General features: G+C 56.1%; 1 protein-coding gene across 1 annotated transcript; it reads left to right on the top strand.

The window, feature by feature from the left end:
- The first annotated feature begins 10,737 nt into the window (after window positions 1-10,737).
- PRSS27 (serine protease 27) lies at window positions 10,738-18,735 on the top strand. The gene is made up of 6 exons (XM_003928394.4): window positions 10,738-10,992; window positions 14,218-14,244; window positions 14,847-15,009; window positions 16,360-16,631; window positions 17,773-17,942; window positions 18,348-18,735. Exons 1-6 carry the CDS (start codon window positions 10,947-10,949, stop codon window positions 18,639-18,641), a joined length of 972 nt encoding a protein of 323 aa, XP_003928443.1. The 5' UTR covers window positions 10,738-10,946; the 3' UTR covers window positions 18,642-18,735.
- The last annotated feature ends 4,563 nt before the right edge of the window (window positions 18,736-23,298 follow it).

The raw sequence follows: 23,298 nt of genomic DNA, 5'->3' as shown, positions 1-23,298 counted from the left end.
GCTGTGATTAAGGAGAAATTTGAGAACAGATGAAGAGTCAGAGAAATGCAAAGTGAGAACCCAGCCCACCATTGCCGGCTCTGCCAATCCAGGAAGGGGCCACAGCCAAGGAATTATGTGGTCTCTAGAAGCTGGGAACAGTGGTCAGCTGACAGCCAGCTCGAAAGGGAGGGCCTCAGCCTTAAAACACAAGGAGCTGAATTCTGCCAACCACCCGAATGATCAGGAAATACATTCTTTCCTGGAACACACAGCGAGGAGCACAGACAGGGCTGGGAGGCCGATGCGGGCAGATCACCTGAGGTGATGAGTTCCAGACTGCCCTCAGTGCCCCCTCAGCCTTCCTCCTATGCTCATCGGCGCCCGAAATCTGGAGGTGGCCAAGGTGGCAGGGGCTGGCATGTCAGCACTGCCTCAAACACGGGCACACCCAGCCAGGTTGCAACAGCACCTGGTCTTGGTCTCAACTTTACTCTGAAATTGGAGTGGGTCCCAGCAACAGGGAGGGGCCAGGCAGCAGGAGCACGCCAGGCAGCAGGAGCACGCACTTGGAGCCTGAGGAGGCCGGGGGTTTCCTGGCCCCCGAGACCACAGGGATGCTTGGGTCCAGGATCCCTCCCTGACAACTGGGAAGGGGGCAGGGCTCCTGTCTGTTCCTGGCCCCTCTAGCTCCAGAAAGCTCACAGCCCTGGCCACCTTTCCCCATGGCAGCCAGTGTCTTCCCAGGGGCTGCTCCAGACAAGCCGCCGCTGCCATCCTCAGGACGTCCCTTCAGCTGTCATCCTTGGAATCCCTCTTGGGTTTCTCCTGATTTGAGTCCCTCCATCCTGAATCTCTCGTCTTCCCCCTTCGCAGTTGACACCCTGTTCAGGTGAAGTATCTTCCGCGAATCTCGGCAGGTTAAAGAGCTGGTGCAATGGCAGAGGGCACAATGACGGCACTGCCAGCTTCCTGTCTCCTGAGTCATGGTGTCACAATGAGCACTGACTGCCCTCTAGACCTGGTGCATGGTTAGCCTTCCAGAATTTCCCTTGCCGTCAGCCTGAAGGTTTCCTTCACCACCCCACCGCGTCCGACCTTTGCGTTCCACAGACCACACCTTGTACTTTCTTGATTTGCTCGTCACTCCTTTAGCTGAAGGGCATCTTTCGTCTGGTGGTTTTCCAAGAATTATGCATAGGGAGGACACTTTTTTCTTTGTTGTAGAGATGGGTTCTCACTGTGTCACCCAGGCTGGTCTCGAACTCCTGGGCTCAAGGATTCCTCCTGTCTCAGCCTCCCAAAGTGTTTGAATTACAGGCGTGAGCCACCATGCCTGGTCAAATGTTTTGAGAACTTTTAAGCATGAAATTCCTGCTTTTTGTTTTGTTTTGTTTTGTTTAAAGACAGAGTCAGGGCCAGCACAGTGGCTCACACCTGTAATCCCAGCACTTAGGGAGGCCGATGTGGGTGGATCACTAGATCAGAAGTTCAAGACCAGCCTGGCCAACATGGTGAAACCACCCCCCCCCCAACTAAAAAAACACACACACACACCCAAATTAGCTGGGCATGGTGGCAGGCACCTGTGATTCCAGCTACTTGGGAGGCTGAGGCACAAGAATCACTTGAACCCAGGAGGTGGAGGTTGCAGTCAGCCAACATTGCACTACTGCACTCCAGCCTGGCGACAGAGTGAGACTCTGTCTCGAAAGAAAGAAAGAAAGAAAAGAAAGAAAAAGAAAGAAAGAAAAAGAGAAAGAAAGAAAAAAGGAAGGAAGGAAAGAAGGAAAGAAAGAAAGAAGGAAAGAAGGGGCCGGGCGCGGTGGCTCAAGCCTGTAATCCCAGCACTTTGGGAGGCCGAGGCGGGTGGATCACAAGGTCGAGAGATCGAGACCAACCTGGTCAACATGGTGAAACCCCGTCTCTACTAAAAATACAAAAAATTAGCTGGGCATGGCGGCGCGTGCCTGTAATCCCAGCTACTCAGGAGGCTGAGGCAGGAGAATTGCCTGAACCCAGGAGGCGGAGGTTGCGGTGAGCCGAGATCGCGCCATTGCACTCCAGCCTGGGTAACAAGAGCGAAACTCCATCTCAAAAAAAAAAAAAAAGAAGGAAAGAAGGAAAGAAAAAGAAAGGAAGGAAAGAGAGAGAAAGAAAGGAAGGAGGGAGGGAGGAAGGGAAGGAAGGAAGAAAGGAAGGAAGGAAGGAAGGAAGAAAGAAAGAAAGAAAGAAAGAAGGAAAAAACAAATTAGCTGGGCATGGCGGTGTGCACCTGTAATCACAGTTACTAGGGAGGCTGAGACAGGAGAATTATTTGAACCCAGGAGGCCAAGGCTGCAGTGAGCCAAGATGGCACCATTGCACTGCAGCCTGAGAGCCTGGGTGATAGAACAAGACTCTGTCTCAAAAAAAATAAAAATAAAAAGGCTCACTGTATGACCCAGGCTGCAGTGCAGTGGTACAATCTTAGCTCACTGCAACCTCCGCCTCCCAGGTTCAAGCAATTCTTCTGCCTCAGCCTTCCCAGTAGCTGGGATTACAGGTGTTCACCACCACACCCAGCTAATTTTGGTATTTTTAGTAGAGACGGGGTTTCACCATCATGGCCAGGCTGATCTTAAACTCCTGGCCTCGAGTGATTGCCTGCCTCGACCTCCCAAAGTGCTGGGATTACAGGCATGAGCTACACACCTGGCTGAAAATGTCTGTATTCCCCTCTTGCACCTGAGTGAGCGTGTGTGGCTATTACTTCTTACTGACCAGCACCCTTCCCTCTTCCTATTAACAAACTCTGCCCTGTGGCCATATGGGTGGTCATGTGACCAGCCTGGGCCCATCTCAGGGCCCAGAGTCCTGCTTGGCCAGTCACTGTTGTGGGAAGTGGAAAAGTTCCGTTTTAAAGCTGCTTTTAAAGCTGCTTTTCTTGTGTGTGTTTTTTTTTTTTTTTTTAAAGATGGGTTTTTACCATGTTGGTCAGGCTGGTCTTGAACTCCCGACCTCAGGTGATCCGCCTGCCTTCGCCTCCCAAGTGCTTGGATTACAGGCATGAGCCACCACGCCCGGCCGCCTTTCTTGTTAAAGAGTAAGTGTGCTAGAAACTTTCTTAAGCCCTATCCTATGTAGCTGTTAGACACGCCATGCTTACAGGCATGTAGTACATTCTATGTCCTTGTACTTTAACCAATATCTCCATGCTGGACATGCTCACAGGCACATCCTAGCTCTCCACTGCTGCTACCTGTTTAGAAAAGTTTTAGGTTGTTAGCCAATCGGGTTTTAGTTTGTGAGGTCTGGCTCCAGCCAACAGAGATCAGACACAGCAGTAAGGACGACCCCAAATGCGTGAGGGATAAATGTGTGTGTTTTCCTTTGTTCATTGTACTCTCGTGGCGAGATGGCTAGCAAGGGTACCCTTTCTGCAGTCCAGGAGGTAAAACTTGCGTAGTTGAAAGATCTTTTGTCTTAGTGCTGATTTTTCTTTTCCGCACTGAGCATCTATTTCCAACAGTGTTCTCCCCTGGGATTGTCTACACTGAATGGGGCGGGGGAGGAGCTCCAGTCCCATTAGCTGGAATTCCTTGAGGAAGAGACCTCAACTGGCAGCCACATTCTTGGCTCAGGAGTCATTTCAGAGACTGGAGAATGCAGTCACCACCAGCAAGAGGCAGAAAGTCCTGGGGTGAGGAGGGAGGCTGTTCACACCACCCGGGCTCTGCAGCTCTGGCTTCCACACGATTGCAGGAAGGCCCCTGGCTGCGAACACCCATTGTGTTCCTTGAGTCTAGGTTGTTCCCCCCGTCACCTACTCTCGGAAAGAAATCCACGCGACTACAGAACCCCTCCCACCTGTGCACTGCCAAGCACGCTGCAGCTTTTTCTTCCAGATGATCTTGCTTCTTCGATTGTTTTGAAATTTAAAATCTGCTCACAGATGCCGGGCGCGGTGGCTCAAGCCTGTAATCCCAGCACTTTGGGAGGCCGAGACGGGTGGATCACGAGGTCGAGAGATCGAGACCAGCCTGGTCAACATGGTGAAACCCCGTCTCTACTAAAAATACAAAAAACTAGCTGGGCATGGTGGCGCGTGCCTGTAATCCCAGCTACTTAGGAGGCTGAGGCAGGAGAATTGCCTGAGCCCAGGAGGCGGAGGTTGCGGTGAGCCGAGATCGCGCCATTGCACTCCAGCCTGGGTAGCGAAACTCCGTCTCAAAAAAAAAAAAAAAAAAATCTGCTCACAGTTATTATACTTTCTACAAAAAAATTTTTTTTTTTTTTTGAGACAAAGTCTCTCTGTCTCAGCCAGGCTGGAGTGCAGAGGCGAGATCTCGGCTCGCTACAATCTCTGCCTCCTAGGTTCCAGTGATTCTCCTGCCTCAGCCTCCCGAACAGCTAGGATTACAGGCGCCCGCCACCACACCCGGCTAATATTTGTATTTTTAGTAGAGACGGGATTTCGCTATGTGGGCCAAGGCTGGTATCAAACTCCTGACCTCAGGTGATCCACCCACCTCAGCCTCCCAAAGTGCTGGGATCACAGGTGTGAGCTACTGCGCGCCTGGGCTACCTGCTACAAATCTTTATATCCCTCTTTTTCTAATCTCCTGTATATCACTAGTGTTACCCATACTCACCTGATCTACGTAGATATGTCATTTTTATGAATTCTATTGAGAGGGTACTTTATTTACCATCACCCAAGTAAGTTTAGTTTGTTTTTGGATTGCTCAGTGGTTGGTTTTTGCAAATATAATAATCCAACCACTAACCCCTTTGTTCAAAATGCTTTTTCTCCACCAGGCGTGGTGGCTTAAGCTTGTAATCCCAGCACTTTGGGAGGCCAAGGCGGGTGGATCACGAGCTCAGGAGTTCAAAGACCAGCCTGGCCAAGATGGTGAAACCACATCTCTAGTAAATATACAAAAAATTAGCTGGGCGTGGTGGCACATGCCTATAATCCCAGCTACTCTGGAGGCTGAGGCAGAAGAATCGCTTGAACCTGGGAGGCGGAGGTTGCAGTTAGCCGAGATGGTGCCACTGCACTCCAGCCTGGGCAACAGAATGAGACTCCATCTCAAAAAAAAAAAAAAAAAAAAAAAAAAAAGTTTTTTCTCTATTTAGGACTGGATAGACTTCCATTTGGGAAGTCCTTGAATCAAAGGGAATAACCATGTCAACAACTGAAGCCTCAGACAGACTCACGAATTTACAGAAGGTCTATGTCCATCAGCAGGCCAGTTTCCTGAAGCTTTGACTAACAGCATTCCTGCCTGGGGTGCTAACTCCACATGGGAGGGGTGGCATCTCCTTGCTATGGCTTTGATTTGCATTTATTTGTTTTTTTGTTATTTTGAAACAGAGTCTCGCTCTGCCGCCCAGGTTGGAGTGCAGTGGCACAATCTTGACTGACTGCAACCTCCGCTTCCCAGGTTCAAGCGATTCTTCTGCCTCAGCCTCCCAAGTAGCTGGGATTACAGGTATGTATCACCATGCTTGGCTATTTTTTGTATTTAATAGAGATAGGGTTTCACCATGTTGGTCAGGCTGGTCTCAAAATCTTGACCTCAGGTGACCAACTTACCTTGGCCTCACGAAGTGCTGGGATTACAGGCGTGAGCCACTGTGCCCAGCCTGATTTGTGTTTATTTGTTAACTGAGGCTGAACATTTCTCAGAAGGTCTGTTAAGCAAATTAGTTTCTACTTAAGCAACTTACCTGTGTCCTTTATCCATTTGTTTTTTTTTTTTTTTTTTTTTTTTTTTTTGAGACGGAGCTTCGCTCTTGTTACCCAGGCTGGAGTGCAATGGCACGATCTCGACTCACTGCAACCTCCGCCTCCTGGGTTCAGGCAATTCTCCTGCCTCAGCCTCCTGAGTAGCTGGGATTACAGGCACACGCCACCATGCCCAGCTAATTTTTTGTATTTTTAGTAGAGACAGGGTTTCACCATGTTGACCAGGATGGTCTCGATCTCTCGACCTCGTGATCCACCCGCCTCGGCCTCCCAAAGTGCTGGGATTACAGGCTTAAGCCACCGCGCCCGGCCCTATCCATTTGTTTTTTTTTGAGATGGAGTCTCACTCTGTCGCCCAGGCTGGAGTGCAGTGGCTAGATCGCAGCTCACTGCAACCTCTGCCTCCCAGGTTCAAGCGATTCTCCTGCCTCAGCCTCCTGAGCTGGGGTTATAGGTGCCTGCCACCATGCCCGGGTAATTTTTGTAGTTTTTAGTAGAGACGGGGTTTCACCATCTTGGCCAGGCCTAACCTTGGCCTCCCAAAGTGCCGGGATTACAGGCATTCGCCCCTGTGCCTGGTCTCCCCCATCCATTTCATCTTCAGGGTCTCAGTGTTTACTGATCAATTTCTTGAGCACTTTAGAGGATAATGATAAAAGCACTTTGCCAAATTTCCCAGAAATACTTTTCCTATCATTTGCCTTTTTATTTTATAATCGATGTTGCTCGTATATTTTTAATGCATGGGCCACAGCTCTTTTCTTCTGTGACGTCTACTATTACTTCTTTTTTTCTTTTCTTTTTTTTTTTTTTTGAGACAGAGTGTTGCTCTTGTTACCCAGGCTGGAGTGCAATGGCGCGATCTCGGCTCACCGCAACCTCTGCCTCCTGGGTTCAGGCAATTCTCCTGCCTCGGCCTCCTGAGTAGCTGGGACTACAGGCACGTGCCACCATGCCCAGCTAATTTTTTGTATTTTTAGTAGAGATGGGGTTTCACCACGTTGACCAGGATGGTCTCGATCTCTTGACCTCGTGATCCACCCGCCTCGGCCTCCCAAAGTGCTGGGATTACAGGCTTGAGCCACCGCGCCCGGCCCTTTTTTTCTTTTTTTTTTTTTGAGACGGAGTTTCACTCTCGTTACCCAGGCTGGAGTGCAATGGCACGATCTCGGCTCACCGCAACCTCCGCCTCCTGGGTTCAGGCAATTCTCCTGCCTCAGCCTCCTGAGTAGCTGGGATTACAGGCACGCGCCACCACGCCCAGCTAGTTTTTTGTATTTTTAGTAGAGACGGGGTTTCACTATGTTGACCAGGATGGTCTCGAACTCTCGACCTTGTGATCCACCCGCCTCGGCCTCCCAAAGTGCTGGGATTACAGGCTTGAGCCACCGCGCCCGGCCCTTTTTTTTTCTTTTTTATCTTCTTACATAGCTCCCATTGAAGCGGCTATGTCATCTGGGGTATATATCCTAGGGTTTGTCATTGCACACCTGAAAAATTTAGGACACAGACACACACTAGAAGTTTAGGAGTGGAGGTTTAACAGGCAGAAGAGAAAGAGGAACAGCTCTCCCTGTAGAGAGAGGAGTCTCCAGGTGGAAAGGATGGACTGGCAGTGAATATGCTGGTTTGAGGAGGGGGTGTGTGATTTACATAGGGCTCACAGACTGGTTCGACCAGGCGTGATGTTTGTATAGCACAGGGGGAAGGCTGGTCACCCCACCCTAATCTTGCCATGCAAGTGAATTCTCTTCGGCTGGTGCCTTCTTGCCTGCTTCTTACCGTACACATGGCTGGCAGAAAAGAGAAGATGGAACCGTCATCTTTAGCATGTCTAGTCCCTGGTTCCTGCCAGCATTCATCCCGGCAAGCTCCTGCGGGCTCGTCTATGTCTGCTGCTCGACTTACAGGTTGCTCTTTGTTAGAAAATGATTCAGGGCTGCTTTTCATTAAAAATAAAAGCCTTGGCTGGACATGGTGGCTCACACCTGTAATCCCAGCACTTTGGGAAGCAGAGGTCGGTGGATCACCTGAAATGAGGAGTTCAAGACCAGCCTGGCCAACATGATGAAACGTCATCTCTACTGAAAAAATTAGCTGGGCACGGTGGCACGTGCCTAAAATTCCAGCTACTTGGGAGGTTGACACAGGAGAATTGTTTGAACCTAGGAGGCAGAGGTTGCAGTGAGCCAAAATTGTGCCACTGTATTCCAGCCTAGGCGACAGAGTGAGACTCTTGTCTCAAGAAAAAAAAAAAAAAAAAAAAAAAAAAAAAAAGCCTTACCAAGGACTTCCATATCCTATTTGCCTAAGTGATTTCTTCTTAACTCCTGTATCATTATCCCAGAATATGACTTCTAAACTTAGAAAACTGTGCCCCATCTAGAGAGTTGATAAATGTCCAGTGCTTTTTTTTTTTTTTGAGACAGAGTCTCACTCTGTCACCCAGGCTGGAGTGCAGTGTTACTGTCTCAGCTCATTGCAACCTCTGCCTTCTGGGTTCAAGTGATTCCCCTGCCTCAGCTTCCTGTGCAGCTGGAAATACAGGCACATCCCACCACACCTGGCTAATTTTATTTAGTAGAGATGGGGTTTCACCATGTTGGCAGGGATGGTCTCGATCTCCTGACCTCGTGATCCACCCGCCTCGGCCTCCCAAAGTGCTGGGATTATAGTCGTGAGCCACTGAGCCCAGCCCTAATGCTATTTTTTAAGGGAGGGACTAAGTATTTTAAAAAGTATGGCCAGGTGCATTGGCTCATGCCTGTAATCCCAGCACTTTGGGAGGCCCAGGCAGGTGGATCACTTGAGGTCAGGAGTTGGAGACCAGCTTGGCCAACATGGTGAAACTCCATCTCTACTAAAAATACAAAAATTAGCCAGGCCTGGTGATGCAAGCCTGTAATCCCAGCTACCAAGGGGGCTGAGGCAGGAGAATCGCTTGAACCCATGAGGCAGAGGTTGCAGTGAGCTAAGGCTGTGCCACTGCACTCCAGCCTGGGTGACAGTGTGAGACTCTGTCTCAAAAAAAAAAAAAAAAAAACAAAAAAAACGCATGTCAGCAGGGAGACTCCATCTCAAAAACAAACAAACAACAACAACTACTACAACAACAACAACAACAACAACAAAACCATGAAAATCTTTGTGGATCTCAGTGGCCTCTCTGTTTGGTGGGGTGAGGAAGGGGCCCGTTCTCAGCCTTGGGTCCGAGGGCTCCATGCGGGTCAGGCCTGGGTTCCTGACTCTCTAATTGCCAGTGTGGCTGTCTCTTGTTCTTCAGGAGCCCAGCTTTCCCTGGCAAGCTCGCTTTCTGATCCACATCTTGACTCTGTCACTTGGTTGACTTAAAGGCAGAGCCACCCTTAGAGGAATGGGCTTAAGAGGAGGGTTGGGGAGCAGACACCAAGGAACACAGAGGAAGATGCCAAGAGGAGGTAACTACCTGAAAGGCTCTGAGACTGCCTATGAGATCCAGTGACCTGACCGGCAGGTGCTGGAGAAATGTGGTCACTCAGGCACACTGAAATTCTTCCCAGGCCGGGCACGGTGGCTCATGCCTGTAATCCCAGCACTTTGGGAGGCTGAGGCGGGTGTATCATGAGGTCAAGAGATCAAGACCATCTTGGCCAACATGGTGAAACCCTGTCTGTATTTAAAAAAAAAAAAAAAAAAAGCATTTTCCGTGATTTATATAATTTTTTGGAGGGGTGGGGAGTGGGGAGACCAAGTCTTGCTCTGTCATCAGGCTGGAGTGCTGTGGTGCAATTTCATATCACTGCAACCTCGGCCTCCCCGATTCAAGCGATTCCCCTGCCTCAGTCCCCTGAGTAGCTGGAATTACAGGTGTGGCCACCACACCCGGCTAGTTTTAGCATTTAGTAGAGATGGGGTTTCACCACGCTGGGCCCGGCTGATTTCAAACTTCTGACCTCAGGTGATCCACTGGCCTCAGCCTATCCAAAGTGCTGGGATTACAGAAGTGAGCCACTGCACTGGACCCATTACGGTTTATAGACATTTCCCTCACACTGAGAAGACAGGTCTGTTTGGGTCACCTCTGTATTCCCCAAACTTGGGCAGTACTGGCTTCCAATCTGCCAAGGAAGAAAGGAGGGAGTGAAGGAAGGAGGGAAAGAAGGAAGGAGCGAAGGAGGAGCGGAAGGAGGAATCTCCTTTTTCTACTCCTCGCTCCCCAACTCCTTCCCTCCAGCCCCCCAGGGGCCTCCCAGCCCGCCTCGTACCCCCAACCCGGGAACTCCAGGGACTAGAGGGGGAGGGGAGCGTGGGAGGGGTTCGCTTAGGTGGAGGGGGGAGGAAGGGGGAGGGAGAAGGGGGAGAGCGCGGCTGGGGGGGGCGGTGGCGGGAGGCGGAGCCACGCATGAGGCTGGGGGCGCCCCACCTGCACCCCCAGTCGCCCGCGCCGCGCCCCGCGCCCACCAGAGGGCAGCACCACGCCGCGCGCGGAAGAGACCGAGGCGCGGACGGCCGCACCCCCAGCCCCGCCCGGCCCACGCGCATGCCCCCAACGCCAGTGGGGAAACTGAGGCCCGAAGCCCGGCCCCCGCGGCCCGGCCCCACTCTGGCTCTGACGTGAGCTCCATGCCCCAAATAACTCCCTCCCGGAGCCGCTTCCGCCGCGGGGCCGCGCCCAGAGCCAGGCGGGGGCACCAAGACGGTCACCCGGCCCGGCCTTCCCGGAGCCGCTTCCGTCCCGCCCGCTCCGGGAAGCCCCCGCCCCGCCGGAGGGTGGCAGCCGCCTGGCGGGGCTTCTGGGTCCCGGGGTCCCGGGGTCCCGGAGGAGGGTCGCCCCAGCCCCGCCACGTGCCTTTGCCTCGCTGCTCGTGGCCCCGCGCGCCCCAGGCCTTGACTTCCCCTTGCGCGGCTAATAAATCCGAAATGAACGAAGCTGGGCGGTCAGCTCGGGGTCTGCGGGGCGTCCGGGTCAGCTCAGGGTCGGGGAGCTGAGGCCAGCGGCGCCCCTCGCTGCACTGGGGTGAGGGGTCTGGCCGGGGGTCTCGGGGTTCGGGGCCAGGTCACGGAGGAGTCGGCTCTGGGCGCTTCCTTCTGAGGAGAGGAGCAGGGCGGGCCGGGCCGACGGGTTGGGCGGCATACCCGGGCCTGTGCTCACCTCCGGCATAAAACCCCACTTCATGGAGCCTGCACCTCGCTCGTGCTCCGACGCTCCTGCCACCGCTGACCCCGACCCTGCGCCCCAGCCAGGCCTGAGGATATGAGGCGGCCGGCGGCGGCGCCGCTCCTGCTGCTGCTGTGTCTTGGTGAGTCCAGCACGTGCAGGGTCGAAAGGTGCGGTTGCCAACCGGCCCTGCTGCGTTGCCCGGGGCTCGGGCTCAGCCCCCACGCCGTGGGCTATCCCTCCTGCCTCAATGGTGGGGTACCCCCGGGCAGGTGGGAAGGCTCCAGATGTGCCATCTGGGGAGGGCAGGGTGGAAGGTGTGGGCACAGGCCCCAGAGGACCCCGCGGCCATGACTGGACAGGGCCTCCTCCCACACTTCTCCGGGGGCACTGGTGTGCCAGCTCTGGCCAGGCTCCCTGCTCCTGCCACCCTGGCCTCTCTCCCCTATTCTCTTGTGAGGACAGGGGCCTCCTATATGCAGGATGTCAACTTGGGCCTGCAGGGCTCCAAGTGCCTGGACCATCATCCTTGGGCTGGGAGGGGGCTCAGCAGGGCTGCTGCCTGTGCCCAAAAGCCCCAGCAGACTGGCTGCAGGCTCAGTAGACAGCTGGGGCCAGGGGGTGCAGCCGGCAGAGCCCTGTCCCCTGCTGACAGAGGAACCGGCGATGTGCCACTGTGCCCTCTTCTTGGTCCTAGGTCAGGGAAGCAGGTGCCATCCAGGGGGCCCCACCTGCCAGGTTCCTCCCTACAGGCTGGGACACTCTGCCAGGGAAACCCTCTCAAATTCCTGGGCCAGCCTGGCCAGCCTGGCAGCCACCACACTTCCCTGTCCTCAAGTTACCTCCCAGGGCTGGGTCAGGTCATCCCAGGCTGCAGCTCAGCCAGGACTCCAGGCTTCCTCTTTCTCTCGGGTAGGAGGGCAGCACTGTGACCCCTCACTGGCCCAGCCTCCCCAGCCTCCCAGCACAAGGATGATGGTGCCCTCTGAGCGAGCCATCTGCACAGGGGGTGGAAGGCAGTGACTGCCCCCCAAGCGTGGTGAGGAACTAAGGTCATTGCCAAAAAGGAAAATTTGGCCTGCCGTCAGCTCTGAAGCCATGATTGGAGGCTGGACTCCTGGACACGTCCTCACCCCCCAGCCCAGGAGTGACACCCCTACCAGGCCTCTGGCTGGTCCCTGCTGGCATCCTAGGCTCCACCATCCCAACCAGCTACTAGTGGATCGCAGGCCCAGGGCCCAGACAATGCACCTGACAGCCCCAGCACTCCTGGCTGTCACGTCCAGCCCCACCACCGGGTGCCCACCCTGAAGGGCCCAGCTCTCCACATCAGCCTTTCTGATCAGGCCCCACAGCCACACTCGTGTCCCTCCACACATTCCCTGAACTCAGGCCCTCAGACGCAGCCCCTGCCTTCTGGGAGCTCCTGGGCTGAATGAGGCTCGATTCTGACTCCAGGGTGATATAGGCAGAGGTCCCATCAGGACAGAGAGCTCAAGAGAGTGTGGGCCTTCCAAGATAGAGAACATAATCAAGCAAGGAAGGCTTTCTGGAGGAAACGGCATTCGGTTGGGCCTTGATCTCTAGATCAAGACAAGGACTCATGGAGACCAGGAGGGAAGGGCATCCAGATCTGGGGGCCAAGGGGAGAAAGCACTCAGAGGCCAGAAGGCTCTGCCTAAATGAGAAGTGCAAGGCTACCTTAGGAAGGAAGGATCCGCACAGGGAGGAGGCATCGCTGGGGGCGGTGCTCAGGGAGCAGGGAGACACAGCTCCTGCAGACTCCCAGAGGGGAGAAGGCCTGAGGGTGGGCGCCAGGGAGGACAGGGGTCGGTGTGCGCCCTTCTGTGAGCAGGATCCTCAGGCTTGGAAGGAGCAAGGGCTCAGGAGTTAGACACCCAAAATGATCCTGGCAAGGGCCAGGGAATAACCCTCCCGGGTGTTTGCATTTTAAAAGAGCCACCTAATTAGCACCAATTAACGAAGAGCGAGCAGGGCAGACTTTCCGTTTCCATTGTCCCTGACCTGGCTTCTGCAGGGCAGCCCTCTTCCCGTCCTGCACCTTCCCCACCTCCTCCTGTCCATCCACAGCTGCCCCCTCGCCACCTGCTGCCTCATTGTCCGCACCCCCCCAGGGGCATCTCTGCCCACCAATCGTGTTGAGAAGCGTGCCCCCAGACTGTGAGGCAGGCAGGAAGAGGATGCCATAAAAACCCTCAGGGTGCTTGGGCACTCCATGGCCACTCCCTGTCCCTGCAGCCCCTCCACCCCACTGGACTGGTTATCTTTTCCAGGCAGAGTGAAGACATGGTCTATGGCAGCTGGCCCAGCCCCCTGGGCCCCAGAAGGCACTGGGGGTTAGGGGGGAAGCTGAGGGCCAAGGTGTGGGGAGGTGGCTGTTCTAACCCCTCCCCAGCTATGTGCAGATGTGCCCCCACGGAACCAGACGTGTGGTGTGCAGGGTTGCTGAGAGGACTATTTCGAGGCCAAGCATTTCCAGGCTTTGCTACCCTGGGGCTGTACACTGGGGTCTTGGCTGGGGTCTCCAAGCTTGGGTAGAGGCTCCAGTGTTTGGTTAAAGGCCCAGCAAGAGGCCCTTTGTGTCCTGGGGTGTCAGAGGCAATGGGCCCCAGAACAAAAGTCCTCATCCTTGGTTCCCCTGAATGACCCCATACCTTACTTCTCTTGGGCGCTCACTTTACCAGCACCAAAGCCCACCTAGCACAGCCCAACAGGGGGTTTTAGGCCTCACCTGCAGAGCCTGCCGCATGCCTGGGAGAGTGGTCAGCTCTTGGGACTCTGGAATCTTGGGAAGGTTGATCCCCTTCCCAAGTGGCCACTGCAAACCACTGTACCTCCTCTACCCACCTGAGACCAGGGAGCAGCCTGTGGGGCTAGGGCCTAAGCCTCAGGACCCAAGTGAGACATGGGAGAGACCTGCTCATTCTGGAGCAGACTGTGAGAGCCTGGGCAGCTCAAACGCAGAGGCAGCTCCCAGGCCTCTTCCGCTCCAAGCTGTCCTGGGAGGAAAGGCTGACCCCATAGTGCTGGTGCTGGAGGCTGGACCCTCCCCAGAAGCTTCCAGACAAGGATCGGTGTGGAATGTGGAGGGAGAGAACACTTGCCAGGATGACAAGGGGACATCCGGTTCCCCATGTGGCAAGGACCGTCCACCCTTGCAGACAAGCTCTGGCCCACAGGTCTGGACCGGAGCATATGGCAGAGTCAGCCCCAAGGGAACTGCAAGCCCTTAGCCTCTCCTGCAAGACCCTCTGTGGACTGTCCCTCTAGAGTCCTCAGGAGCTGGGGAGGGTCAGTGGAAAGGGGCAGCAGCTCGCCTGGCTGATCTCCCTCTTTTCACTTCCAGGGACTCAGGGGGCCAAGACAGCAAGAGGTAAGCACCCAAGGCCCTGGGGTGGGAGGTACAGGAGCCGCAGGGCTGAGCCAGGGACACTCACACCCAGACGGAATTCAGAACACACATCACCGGGGAATTCCAGACCAGGGGAAAGTGGGGGCTGTGTGGAACTGGTGCCCAGAAGGGAGGGGAGGAGGAAGGTCCCGATAGGAGCAGGACAGGCACCAAGGGCACCGAGGCTCAGCACAGGACGAGGGTGGCAGGGTCTGAGGATCACCCTAAACAGGGACTGGCTCTCTGGGTCGCTCCCTCGAAGAGGGCGTGACACCCATTGCATCCTTCCAGCCATCTGTTTGGGTCAGGCCCTGGGACAAGATCCTTCCCCAGGTTATCTCAGAGCCCCCGTGGCCCCCAAGAGGCAGCTGTTAGGTTGCCCTTCCCAGGGAGGAGAGTGAGGCTCAGGGGCAGCTGGGGAGAGTCAGCCTGTATCCCAGGCTACCCTTAAACCCAGGCCTCCGAGGTCATCAGGTAGCTCAGGGGCAGGAGGGCTGAGGACTGGAGTGTGGGGCTGGAGGCTGGAGCCTGGCCATGGAACCAGCCCCAGTGAGCACCCCCACCCGCACCCCATGCTCCCCCAGCCTGTGGGCGCCCCAGGAGGCTGAACCGAATGGTGGGCGGGCAGGACGCGCAGGAGGGCGAGTGGCCCTGGCAGGTCAGCATCCAGCGCAACGGAAGCCACTTCTGCGGGGGCAGCCTCATCGCGGAGCAGTGGGTCCTGACGGCCGCGCACTGCTTCTCCAAGTGAGTCCTGCCTGCCCTTGCGCCCTCCCACAGCCGGTTCAGCACCGCGGACAGCGCCCGCCTCACCGCGTCCGCGGGTGACCTCCCTCGTGGGGGCTCCTGGTCCAGCAACGCCGCCTTCCTAGCCAGAGGCTTTCCTTAGGTCCAACCCCAGGGATAACTTCCAGCTGCAACCCTGCTCCTGCCTGCCTGCAGGAGGCACCTCGCACCTTCCTGACCCCTCCCATCCCTCCACCCTCTGCGTGCAAGTTCCAAGGGCTACCTACCGGCCGGTCCTGGCCTCCCCATCCCGCCCACACCTCAGCTCCAGAACACTCTTCCTGGGCGAACTCTGCTCACAAAGCCCAAGGACTGGACAAAAAGGCCCTTCCTCCCCTCACCCACCTAAGCCACCCCAGCAAGCCCTGAGCTGAGGCCAGGCCACCTGGTCCACATATGAACCACTTGGCTCCACTGGAGCCAGGTGCCCTTGGCATCACTTGGCTCCTGCTGGTGTCCCAAGCCCCTCAACTCACACCTCACCATAGGTCTAATTCTTTTAAACCCTACGTCTTTTTCTTTCTTTTTTCCTTCTTGATCTTCAAAAGAATGTCATGACCAAAAAAAAAAAAACCACCAAAAAAACCCCCGTATTTTAAATTCAGATACAGCCGGGCACGGTGGCTCACACCCATAATCCGAGCACTTTGGGAGGCAAAGGCAGGCAGATCCCTTGAGCCCAGGAGTTCAAGACCAGCCAGGGCAACATAGCAAGACAGCATCTCTACCAAAAATTAAAAAGAAAAAAAAAATAGCCTGGTGTGGTGGCACCTGTGGTCCAAACTACTCAGGAAGCTGAGGCGGGAGGATGTCTTGAGCCCAGGAGTTGGAGGCTGCAGTGAGCTACAGCTGTGCCGCTGCACTCCAGCCTGGGTGACAGAATGAGAACTCTGTCTCTAGGGGAAAAAAAAATCGGCAACTCAGGCTGAGAGAGGGCAGGTCCCTTGCCAGAGGCCAGCAGGCAGGGCTGGCCCTGCTGTACCTGGAGCGTGGTCCACTTCTAGCCAGCCTTGCAGGTAGGGACTGTGACTGTCCCTGCAGCACAGGTGAGGAAGCTGCGTCACAGAGAACTTGTTGGGTAACTTGCCCAAGGTCAGGCAGCGGCCAGGGGTGGAGGTGGAAATCGGAGTCGGGCGGTCTGGCTTCAATGTCAACACGCATCACTGCTGCACCTGGCTGCCCCAGAGACGGTTCTCAGTCTGCAGAGATAGGTGTGGGGCATGGTGGCAGCCAGTGGAGGAGCCCCAGCCCCTCCCAGGCCTGCCTCCACGTGAGGGGCGACCTCACGTCGCCTCCTGCTTCTCCCACCAGCACCTCGGAGACGTCCCTGTACCAGGTCCTGCTGGGGGCAAGGCAGCTAGTGAAGCCGGGACCGCACGCCGTGTACGCCCGGGTGAGGCGGGTGGAGAGCAACCCCCTGTACCAGGGCATGGCCTCCAGTGCTGATGTGGCCCTGGTGGAGCTGGAGTTACCGGTGACCTTCACCAATTACATCCTCCCCGTGTGCCTGCCGGACCCCTCAGTGATCTTTGAGACGGGCATGAACTGCTGGGTCACAGGCTGGGGCAGCCCCAGTGAACAAGGTAAGGGGACAGGGCTGGGGCAGAATGGGGGACGTGCTTTAAGAAGGCCCAAGGCAGGCCGGGCGTGGTGGCTCAAGCCTGTAATCCCAGCACTTTGGGAGGCCGAGGCGGGTGGATCACGAGGTCGAGAGATCGAGACCATCCTGGTCAACATGGTGAAACCCCGTCTCTACTAAAAATACAAAAAATTAGCTGGGCTCGTGCCTGTAATCCCAGCTACTCAGGAGGCTGAGGCAGGAGAATTGCCTGAACCCAGGAGGCGGAGGTTGCGGTGAGCCGAGATCGCGCCATTGCACTCCAGCCTGGGTAACAAGGGAGTCCAGCCTGGGTAACAAGAGAGAAACTCCGTCTCAAAAAAAAAAAAAAAAAAAAAAAGACGGCCCAAGGCAGCTTTGGGGCCACTCTGAACCCACGATCTTCCTGTTGCTGTATTAATACATACACATGGAACCAGGCGCGGTAGCTCACGCCTGTAATCCCCGCACTTTGGGATGCTGAGGCGAGCCAATCATGAGGTCAAGAGATTGAGACCGTCCTGGCCCACATAGTGATACCTTGTCTCGGCTGGGCGCGGTGGTTCACGCCTGTAATCCAAGCACTTTGGAGGCGAAGCGGGCGGATCACCTGAGGTCGGGAGTTCAAGACCAGCCTGACTAATGTGGTGAAACCCCCGTCTTTAAAAAAAAAAAAAAAAGAAACCTTGGCACTATTAAAAATACAAAAATTAGCTGGGTATGGTGGTGGGCACCTGTAGTTCCAGCTACTTGGGAGGCTGAGGCAGAAGAATTGCTTGAACCCAGGAGGTGGAGGTTGCAGTGAGCTGAGATCTCACTGCTGCACTCCAGCCTGGTGTCTGGTGAAAGAGCAAGACTGTCTCAAAAAAAAAAAAAAAAAAAAGTATACATACAGTCTCTCCTCACACAGGTGGGGTGGGGGGAGTAGCAGCAGACTTAGAAGAAAGAGCCGGGGAAGGGAGAGAGGGGGACAGAAGGGGCCCAGCCTGCTGCCTAGGAGGGAGGATGTCCGTCCCACAGCGCCCTAAGCCAGAGATGCCCTAAACACGAGGAAAGGACAGGCAGGACGGCGTGGTGGTTCTCGGGGCTGTGTCCGCTGAGCCCCGGGCTGCTCCGCCCCTCCCCAGACCTCCTGCCCAACCCTCGGATCCTGCAGAAACTCGCTGTGCCCATCATCGACACGCCCAAGTGCAACCTGCTCTACAGCAAGGACGCCGAGTTTGGCTACCAACCAAAAACCATCAAGAACGACATGCTCTGCGCTGGCTTCGAGGAGGGCAAAAAGGATGCCTGCAAGGTGGGGGCGATTCGGGGTCCATGGCGACTCAGCCCCGACCTCCTGGCCCAGGGCGGGGTGGGATCACGTCTGGCTCCGTGGGCTGTGCATTCAACCAGCTGAGCAGCTTGCTTTGAAAAAGCAGCTTCCTGGACCTCACCCAGGAGGGTCAGAGTCAGTGGGTCTGGGGCGGGGCACAGGAAACGGCATTTTCAACACACACACACACACCCCCTAAGTGATCTGGGGAGACTGAAGAAATGGGCACTCTAGTCAATCAGATTGGCAGGGGAGGGGAGCCAGGCAGGGAGGCTCTGGGATGGGGAGGAGGAGTCCAGCGTGGAGCCATAGCCCTACTGTGCAGCTGCAACTGAGTCTCTGGGAACTCAGGGTGGGCTCTGACGGTGCCTCTGTGTCTCCCCGCAGGGTGACTCAGGCGGCCCCCTGGTGTGCCTAGTGGGCCAGTCGTGGCTGCAGGCCGGAGTGATCAGCTGGGGCGAGGGCTGCGCCCGCCAGAACCGCCCAGGTGTCTACATCCGTGTCACCGCCCATCACAACTGGATCCACCGAATCATCCCCCAGCTGCAGTTCCAGCCGGCGAGGTCGGGCAGCCAGAAGCGAGACCCCAGGGGCCAGGAGCCCCTCGAGCGGAGCTCTGCGCCCAGCCTGGCTGCCCACACCATCCTGCTGGTCCTTCCAGCGCTGCTGTTACACTTCTGAGCCCCACCAGGCTTACTTGTAAATAGCGCTTCTTTCTCCCCTCTCAAATATTATTTTATTTATGTTCCCTCCAATAAAAACCCAGCCTGTGTGCTGGCTGCCCATGTGGGGATCCCTGGGGAATGCCGGGGGGTGAGGAACTGTGAGTTGCAGGGCAATGCCTGGGCAGGAGCCATAGAAGGCTCTGGTCATCTCTGAATCAGTGTAAGGGAGCTGCAGCTGGCTCCCAAGTCAACAACAGCACTGGACCATGGGACCCCTGTCCTGGGCCCCACACCGGAGGCCACCTCCTGCCACCTGTGCAGGTTTCCTCGCCTTGCAGGCCGCCCCAGGGTGGGCACTGGGGACAGCGACAGACCCCCCGGGCCACGCAGGAGCTGTATGGTGGGGGCGAGGAGGGCCTGGAGGGGTGGCTCAGCCTCCCAAGTCTGCACTTCTGGCTGCCCGTGTCTCACTGCCACTCAGCTACTCTATGCCATCAGGAGTGGGACAGCTATCCCATTGGGCATGTGCCCACACCTGCGCTTTTCTGCTCCACTGCTCCTGGCACCCTGGGTCTCCCTGTGCCCTGGCATCTCCCCTTGACCCTTGGCTCCTCTTCCTCTGTGCCCCATCCTTGTCTCCACCCCCATTCGGGAGTCCAGGACAGCACATCGTGGGGACGGGGCCAGGCTGGACTGCACATGAGTACATCACACCCACACACACCCGTTCACACGCACACAGGCACCGCGGCCTGCACGGCGCCAGGAAGAAAGCAGGCCCTGAGTCTTCACCAAGCAATCAAATTGACACCTACTCAGTAAGCAGCTGCTTGGGGACCGGCCCTGGGAACACCGTGGGGAGCAAAACAGAAGGAATTCCCTGATGGGCCCAACCCACCTCCCCAAGGGAGGACTGCCTTCTGCAGTCCAGAGTCGGGCGGGCGGGTCTGGGGGACCCTCTGCGCACAGCCCCTCGGGAGCAGATGCGAGAAGTCCAGGTGCAGGTGGAGGGCAGGCCCAGGGAGCAGCACTGGGTGGTCCCAGCCGAGCAGTCACTGGCCAGGCCTTGCAGCCTCGGAGACCCCTGAGTGAACTTGCACCCTGCTCTGGGCTGTGTTAAGGAGCCCCAGGCCCAGAGGTTAGGGGGAGGCTACAGGTTAGATGGTCTCAGGAGGGCAGCCCCTACTGTCTCTGTGCTGAGACCCCACCCAGACCCAAGATGTCAACAGGCAGATGCCCGTGGGAGAGGAGCAGAAAACACTCTCTGCAGAGACCAGTGGGTGAGAAGGGAAAACAAGTCTGTTCCACGAAAACAACAGCTCATGAACCTTGCTCTGAAAGGACGTTAGAGGAGACCAGTCCAGGTTGCCACAGGTTCCTTTTTCACCCTGGGGCGGGGGTGCAGCTCAGACTTTGCACACTGCCGCCAAGCAGGGCTCTGAGCCATCTGCCAGGTGGGTGGCAGCAGGGCCCCCGCCAGCTCCAGGAGGAACTCGAGGGACAGCCTGGCACAGCCCTGCGCACGTTCTGTGGCTCCCAGGGAGGCAGGCAGAGCAGGCGGTGGCCTTCATTCCCAGGCTCAGCTGGCCCATGTGCCCACGTACACACACACATCACATGCACACAACACACCCATGCCACATACAAAAAACACATACACACACATGCACGTCATACACAGGCTATGCCACACACCACACACACACATCACACGCACACACCACACCCATGCCACACACAAAACACGTGCACACCCATGCACATCACATACTTTCCACACCACACACCACACACATCACACCCATGCCACACAGACACACACAAAACACGTGCACACACATGCACATCACACATGCCATGCCACACAACACACATCACATGCACACACACCCATGCCACACACAAAACACGTGCACACACATGCACATCACACACATGCCACGCCACACACCACACACATCACACACACCACACCCATGCCACACACAGGCACACACAAAACACATACACACACATGCACATCACATTCCACACCACACACCACACACATATCACACGCACACACACCCATGCCACACAAAACACGTGCACATACATGCACATCACACACATGCCACGCCAAACACCACACACACATCACAAACACACCCATGCCACACAAAACACGTGCACACACATGCACATCACACACATGCTACGCCACACAACACACACGACACACACACCCATGCACATAAAACACGTGCACACACATGCATGTCACACCCATGCCACGCCACACACCACTCATGCCACACAAAACACGTGCACACACGTATATCACATCCACATGCCACACACATGCCAAGCACATATGCCATATGCCACACATCACACACACACCACAAAGTACATATGCATCACACACACACACACACACACAGTAGGAGCCTCGGGAAGAAGTCTGTGGCTTTGGTTCTGGCCAGAACTCTGGTGAGGGATCAGCCACAGGCCAGCCCTCCCTGTGCCGAGCCCCGGGCCCAGGAACATTCAGGAGAAAGAGGTAGTCCCATCCAGGGGCACGGCTCAGTGCAGTGGTGCCAGGAGGCACCATCCCTCACACAGATGCCACATCAGGGCCTTGATGGGTGGCTGCACTGTGGGGTCAGCTCACCATGGCCCCAGCCGGCCACTGCCACCAGCTCTGGGAGGACGGAAGGTGCTAGAAGCCCCTGCTGAGTGAACGCCAATAAATGCAGGGGCATCAAGGAGGGTGGTGCCAGCCCCTAGAGAGCTCCAGTCATGGGCTCTGCAGGAGGCCCAGGGGCTGGGCACTCACGGGGGGGCATTTGCACATGCCCCACCCCCACCTGCTCTTCGTCCCTCACACCAGCTTCCTGGAGCTACAGGGCTGGACCTCGGCCTCCCACAGTGGGCAGGCTGTGTTGGAGCCCGAGGTCTGAGGAGGAGTCAGGCTCCCTCCTTGCCCAGCAGCCCCGAGCATCCCCGGCCACAGGACCCAAACTGCACGGCCTGCCTCCTTCGCAGCCTTTTGTCAGGATGGGAGATCTGCTCTGGGCTTTGGCTGGGGCACCTGCCAGGCTGAGGCATCTCCCAAGGGGCCAAAACGCTGTCTGGCCAAGCGGCCTTGATGCCTAGCCACGCTGCTGGTGGGAGTAGGGGGGCAGGAAGGCCCCTTGGAGCAGAATCTGGGTCCCTCCTCCACTCCAGTCCCTGTACCTGGCCTCATGCTGGGCACCTAGAGGCCCAGTCATCCACGACACCCCTCTAAAGGCCCCGGGGTCAGGCTGGGCCAGCCACACACCTGGAAACAGGATGGACAAGGCCGAGGCTCCATGACCTCAGGCAGCCAGGCCCTGGGGGACACTGAATGGGAATCTCCCTGTGGGGGAAGGCAGTTCAGCCACCAAGCCTTCTCAGAACAGCCACCAGGGGGAGTCACAGCAGCTGGGGAGGTGGTGCCGGGATCCCGGGACCTTCTCAGCAATCTCCTGCTGTCACCACCCGTTGCTGCAGGCTAAAGTGAGGGAAGAGAGGTGGATGCTAACTTGAGGTATCAGGACTTTCAAAACACATCACTTGAGCAGGGTGCAACGGCTCACGCCTGCCATCCCAGCTGCTCCGGAGGCTAAGGCAGGATTGCTTGAGCCCAGGAGTTCAAGGCCAGCCTGGGTAACACAGCAAGACCCTTGCCTCTTAAAAAAAAAAAAAAAAATTGCTTGTACATGGTCTCTGGTCCCCTGGGAAGGGGGTGTGATGTTTGCAGGGGGCAGCTGAAGCATCCAGGGCAAGTGGGACGCAGGGATGGGTGGTGCAGCTCTGATCCAGTGGCCCCAGCCAGCACCCTGTGGACAGTCACATGGACGGCCTGGCTCCACCCCAGTGACCGAGAGGCAGAGAGCCCTGCGTGGGCCGCGTCGGCCAGTGGGGACGTGCGGCATGGAGGGCAGCGCCTTGGTCCCAGCGGCACCTGGGGTGGCATTTCTGTGCATCTTAAGACCATTAACACCTGCTACGTTGATTCATAAATACACAATTTTATTTGCTATTTCCAGGGGAAACTTAGGCATTAAACTGTAAGCTGATAAAATACAATACCTAAAAAAGTATAAAAGTATAAATATCCCCTTAGAATAAATTTTAGTGAATTAAGTCTTAATATCTTTAAATTAAAAAAAAAACCACAAGCCTATCTACTATGTCAAGGTCAAAAATCAAACAGCGCTAAGCAGCCAGCGGCTCCCCAGAGGGGACGCCCAGGATCCCCAGTGGCCGCCTACCCCGGGCTCTGCTGGGGAGGACAGAGTCGGCTGTGGCTAAGTCTGCCCTCTAGAAAGGCTTTTATAAATCGTTTAAGCCAAACATTTAACAACATACAAGAGACCTTACAAAAAGGAGGAGGTAAGTCCTAATGCTGGAGAACTGGTTAATCAGGTGACTGGCAAAGAGGATGAAGCCTAGGCAGGAAGTGTCCGGAAGCACTGGACACTGCACAGCGTCAGCGCCTCTGACCTGCACGCAGGCAGCTGGCAGTCACTCTGCACAGCGCCCCTTGGGAAGCCAGAGTTCCAGAAGCAAAGCGCTTGGAGCTGGTCCTGCACGCCAGGTCCCCAGACTCTGACAGGTCCCTACAGCCAGCTGAGAGAGGTCTGTTTTCAAAGCATGCGGGCAGC

The sequence above is a fragment of the Saimiri boliviensis genome, chromosome 12 (assembly GCF_048565385.1).
Source record: "Saimiri boliviensis isolate mSaiBol1 chromosome 12, mSaiBol1.pri, whole genome shotgun sequence".
Taxonomy (NCBI): Eukaryota; Metazoa; Chordata; class Mammalia; order Primates; family Cebidae; genus Saimiri; species Saimiri boliviensis.
The sequence above is the reverse complement of the archived record's forward strand: the minus strand, read 5'-3'. Positions and strand labels throughout refer to the sequence as shown.

Bases quoted from the DNA above. Each gene is read 5' to 3' on its own strand.
- PRSS27 (XM_003928394.4), top strand. From the start codon at position 10,947: ATGAGGCGGCCGGCGGCGGCGCCGCTCCTGCTGCTGCTGTGTCTTG. The intron at 14,245-14,846 runs GTAAGCACCCAA...ATGCTCCCCCAG, and splicing joins GGGGGCCAAGACAGCAAGAG to CCTGTGGGCGCCCCAGGAGG. The intron at 16,632-17,772 runs GTAAGGGGACAG...GCCCCTCCCCAG, and splicing joins GGGCAGCCCCAGTGAACAAG to ACCTCCTGCCCAACCCTCGG.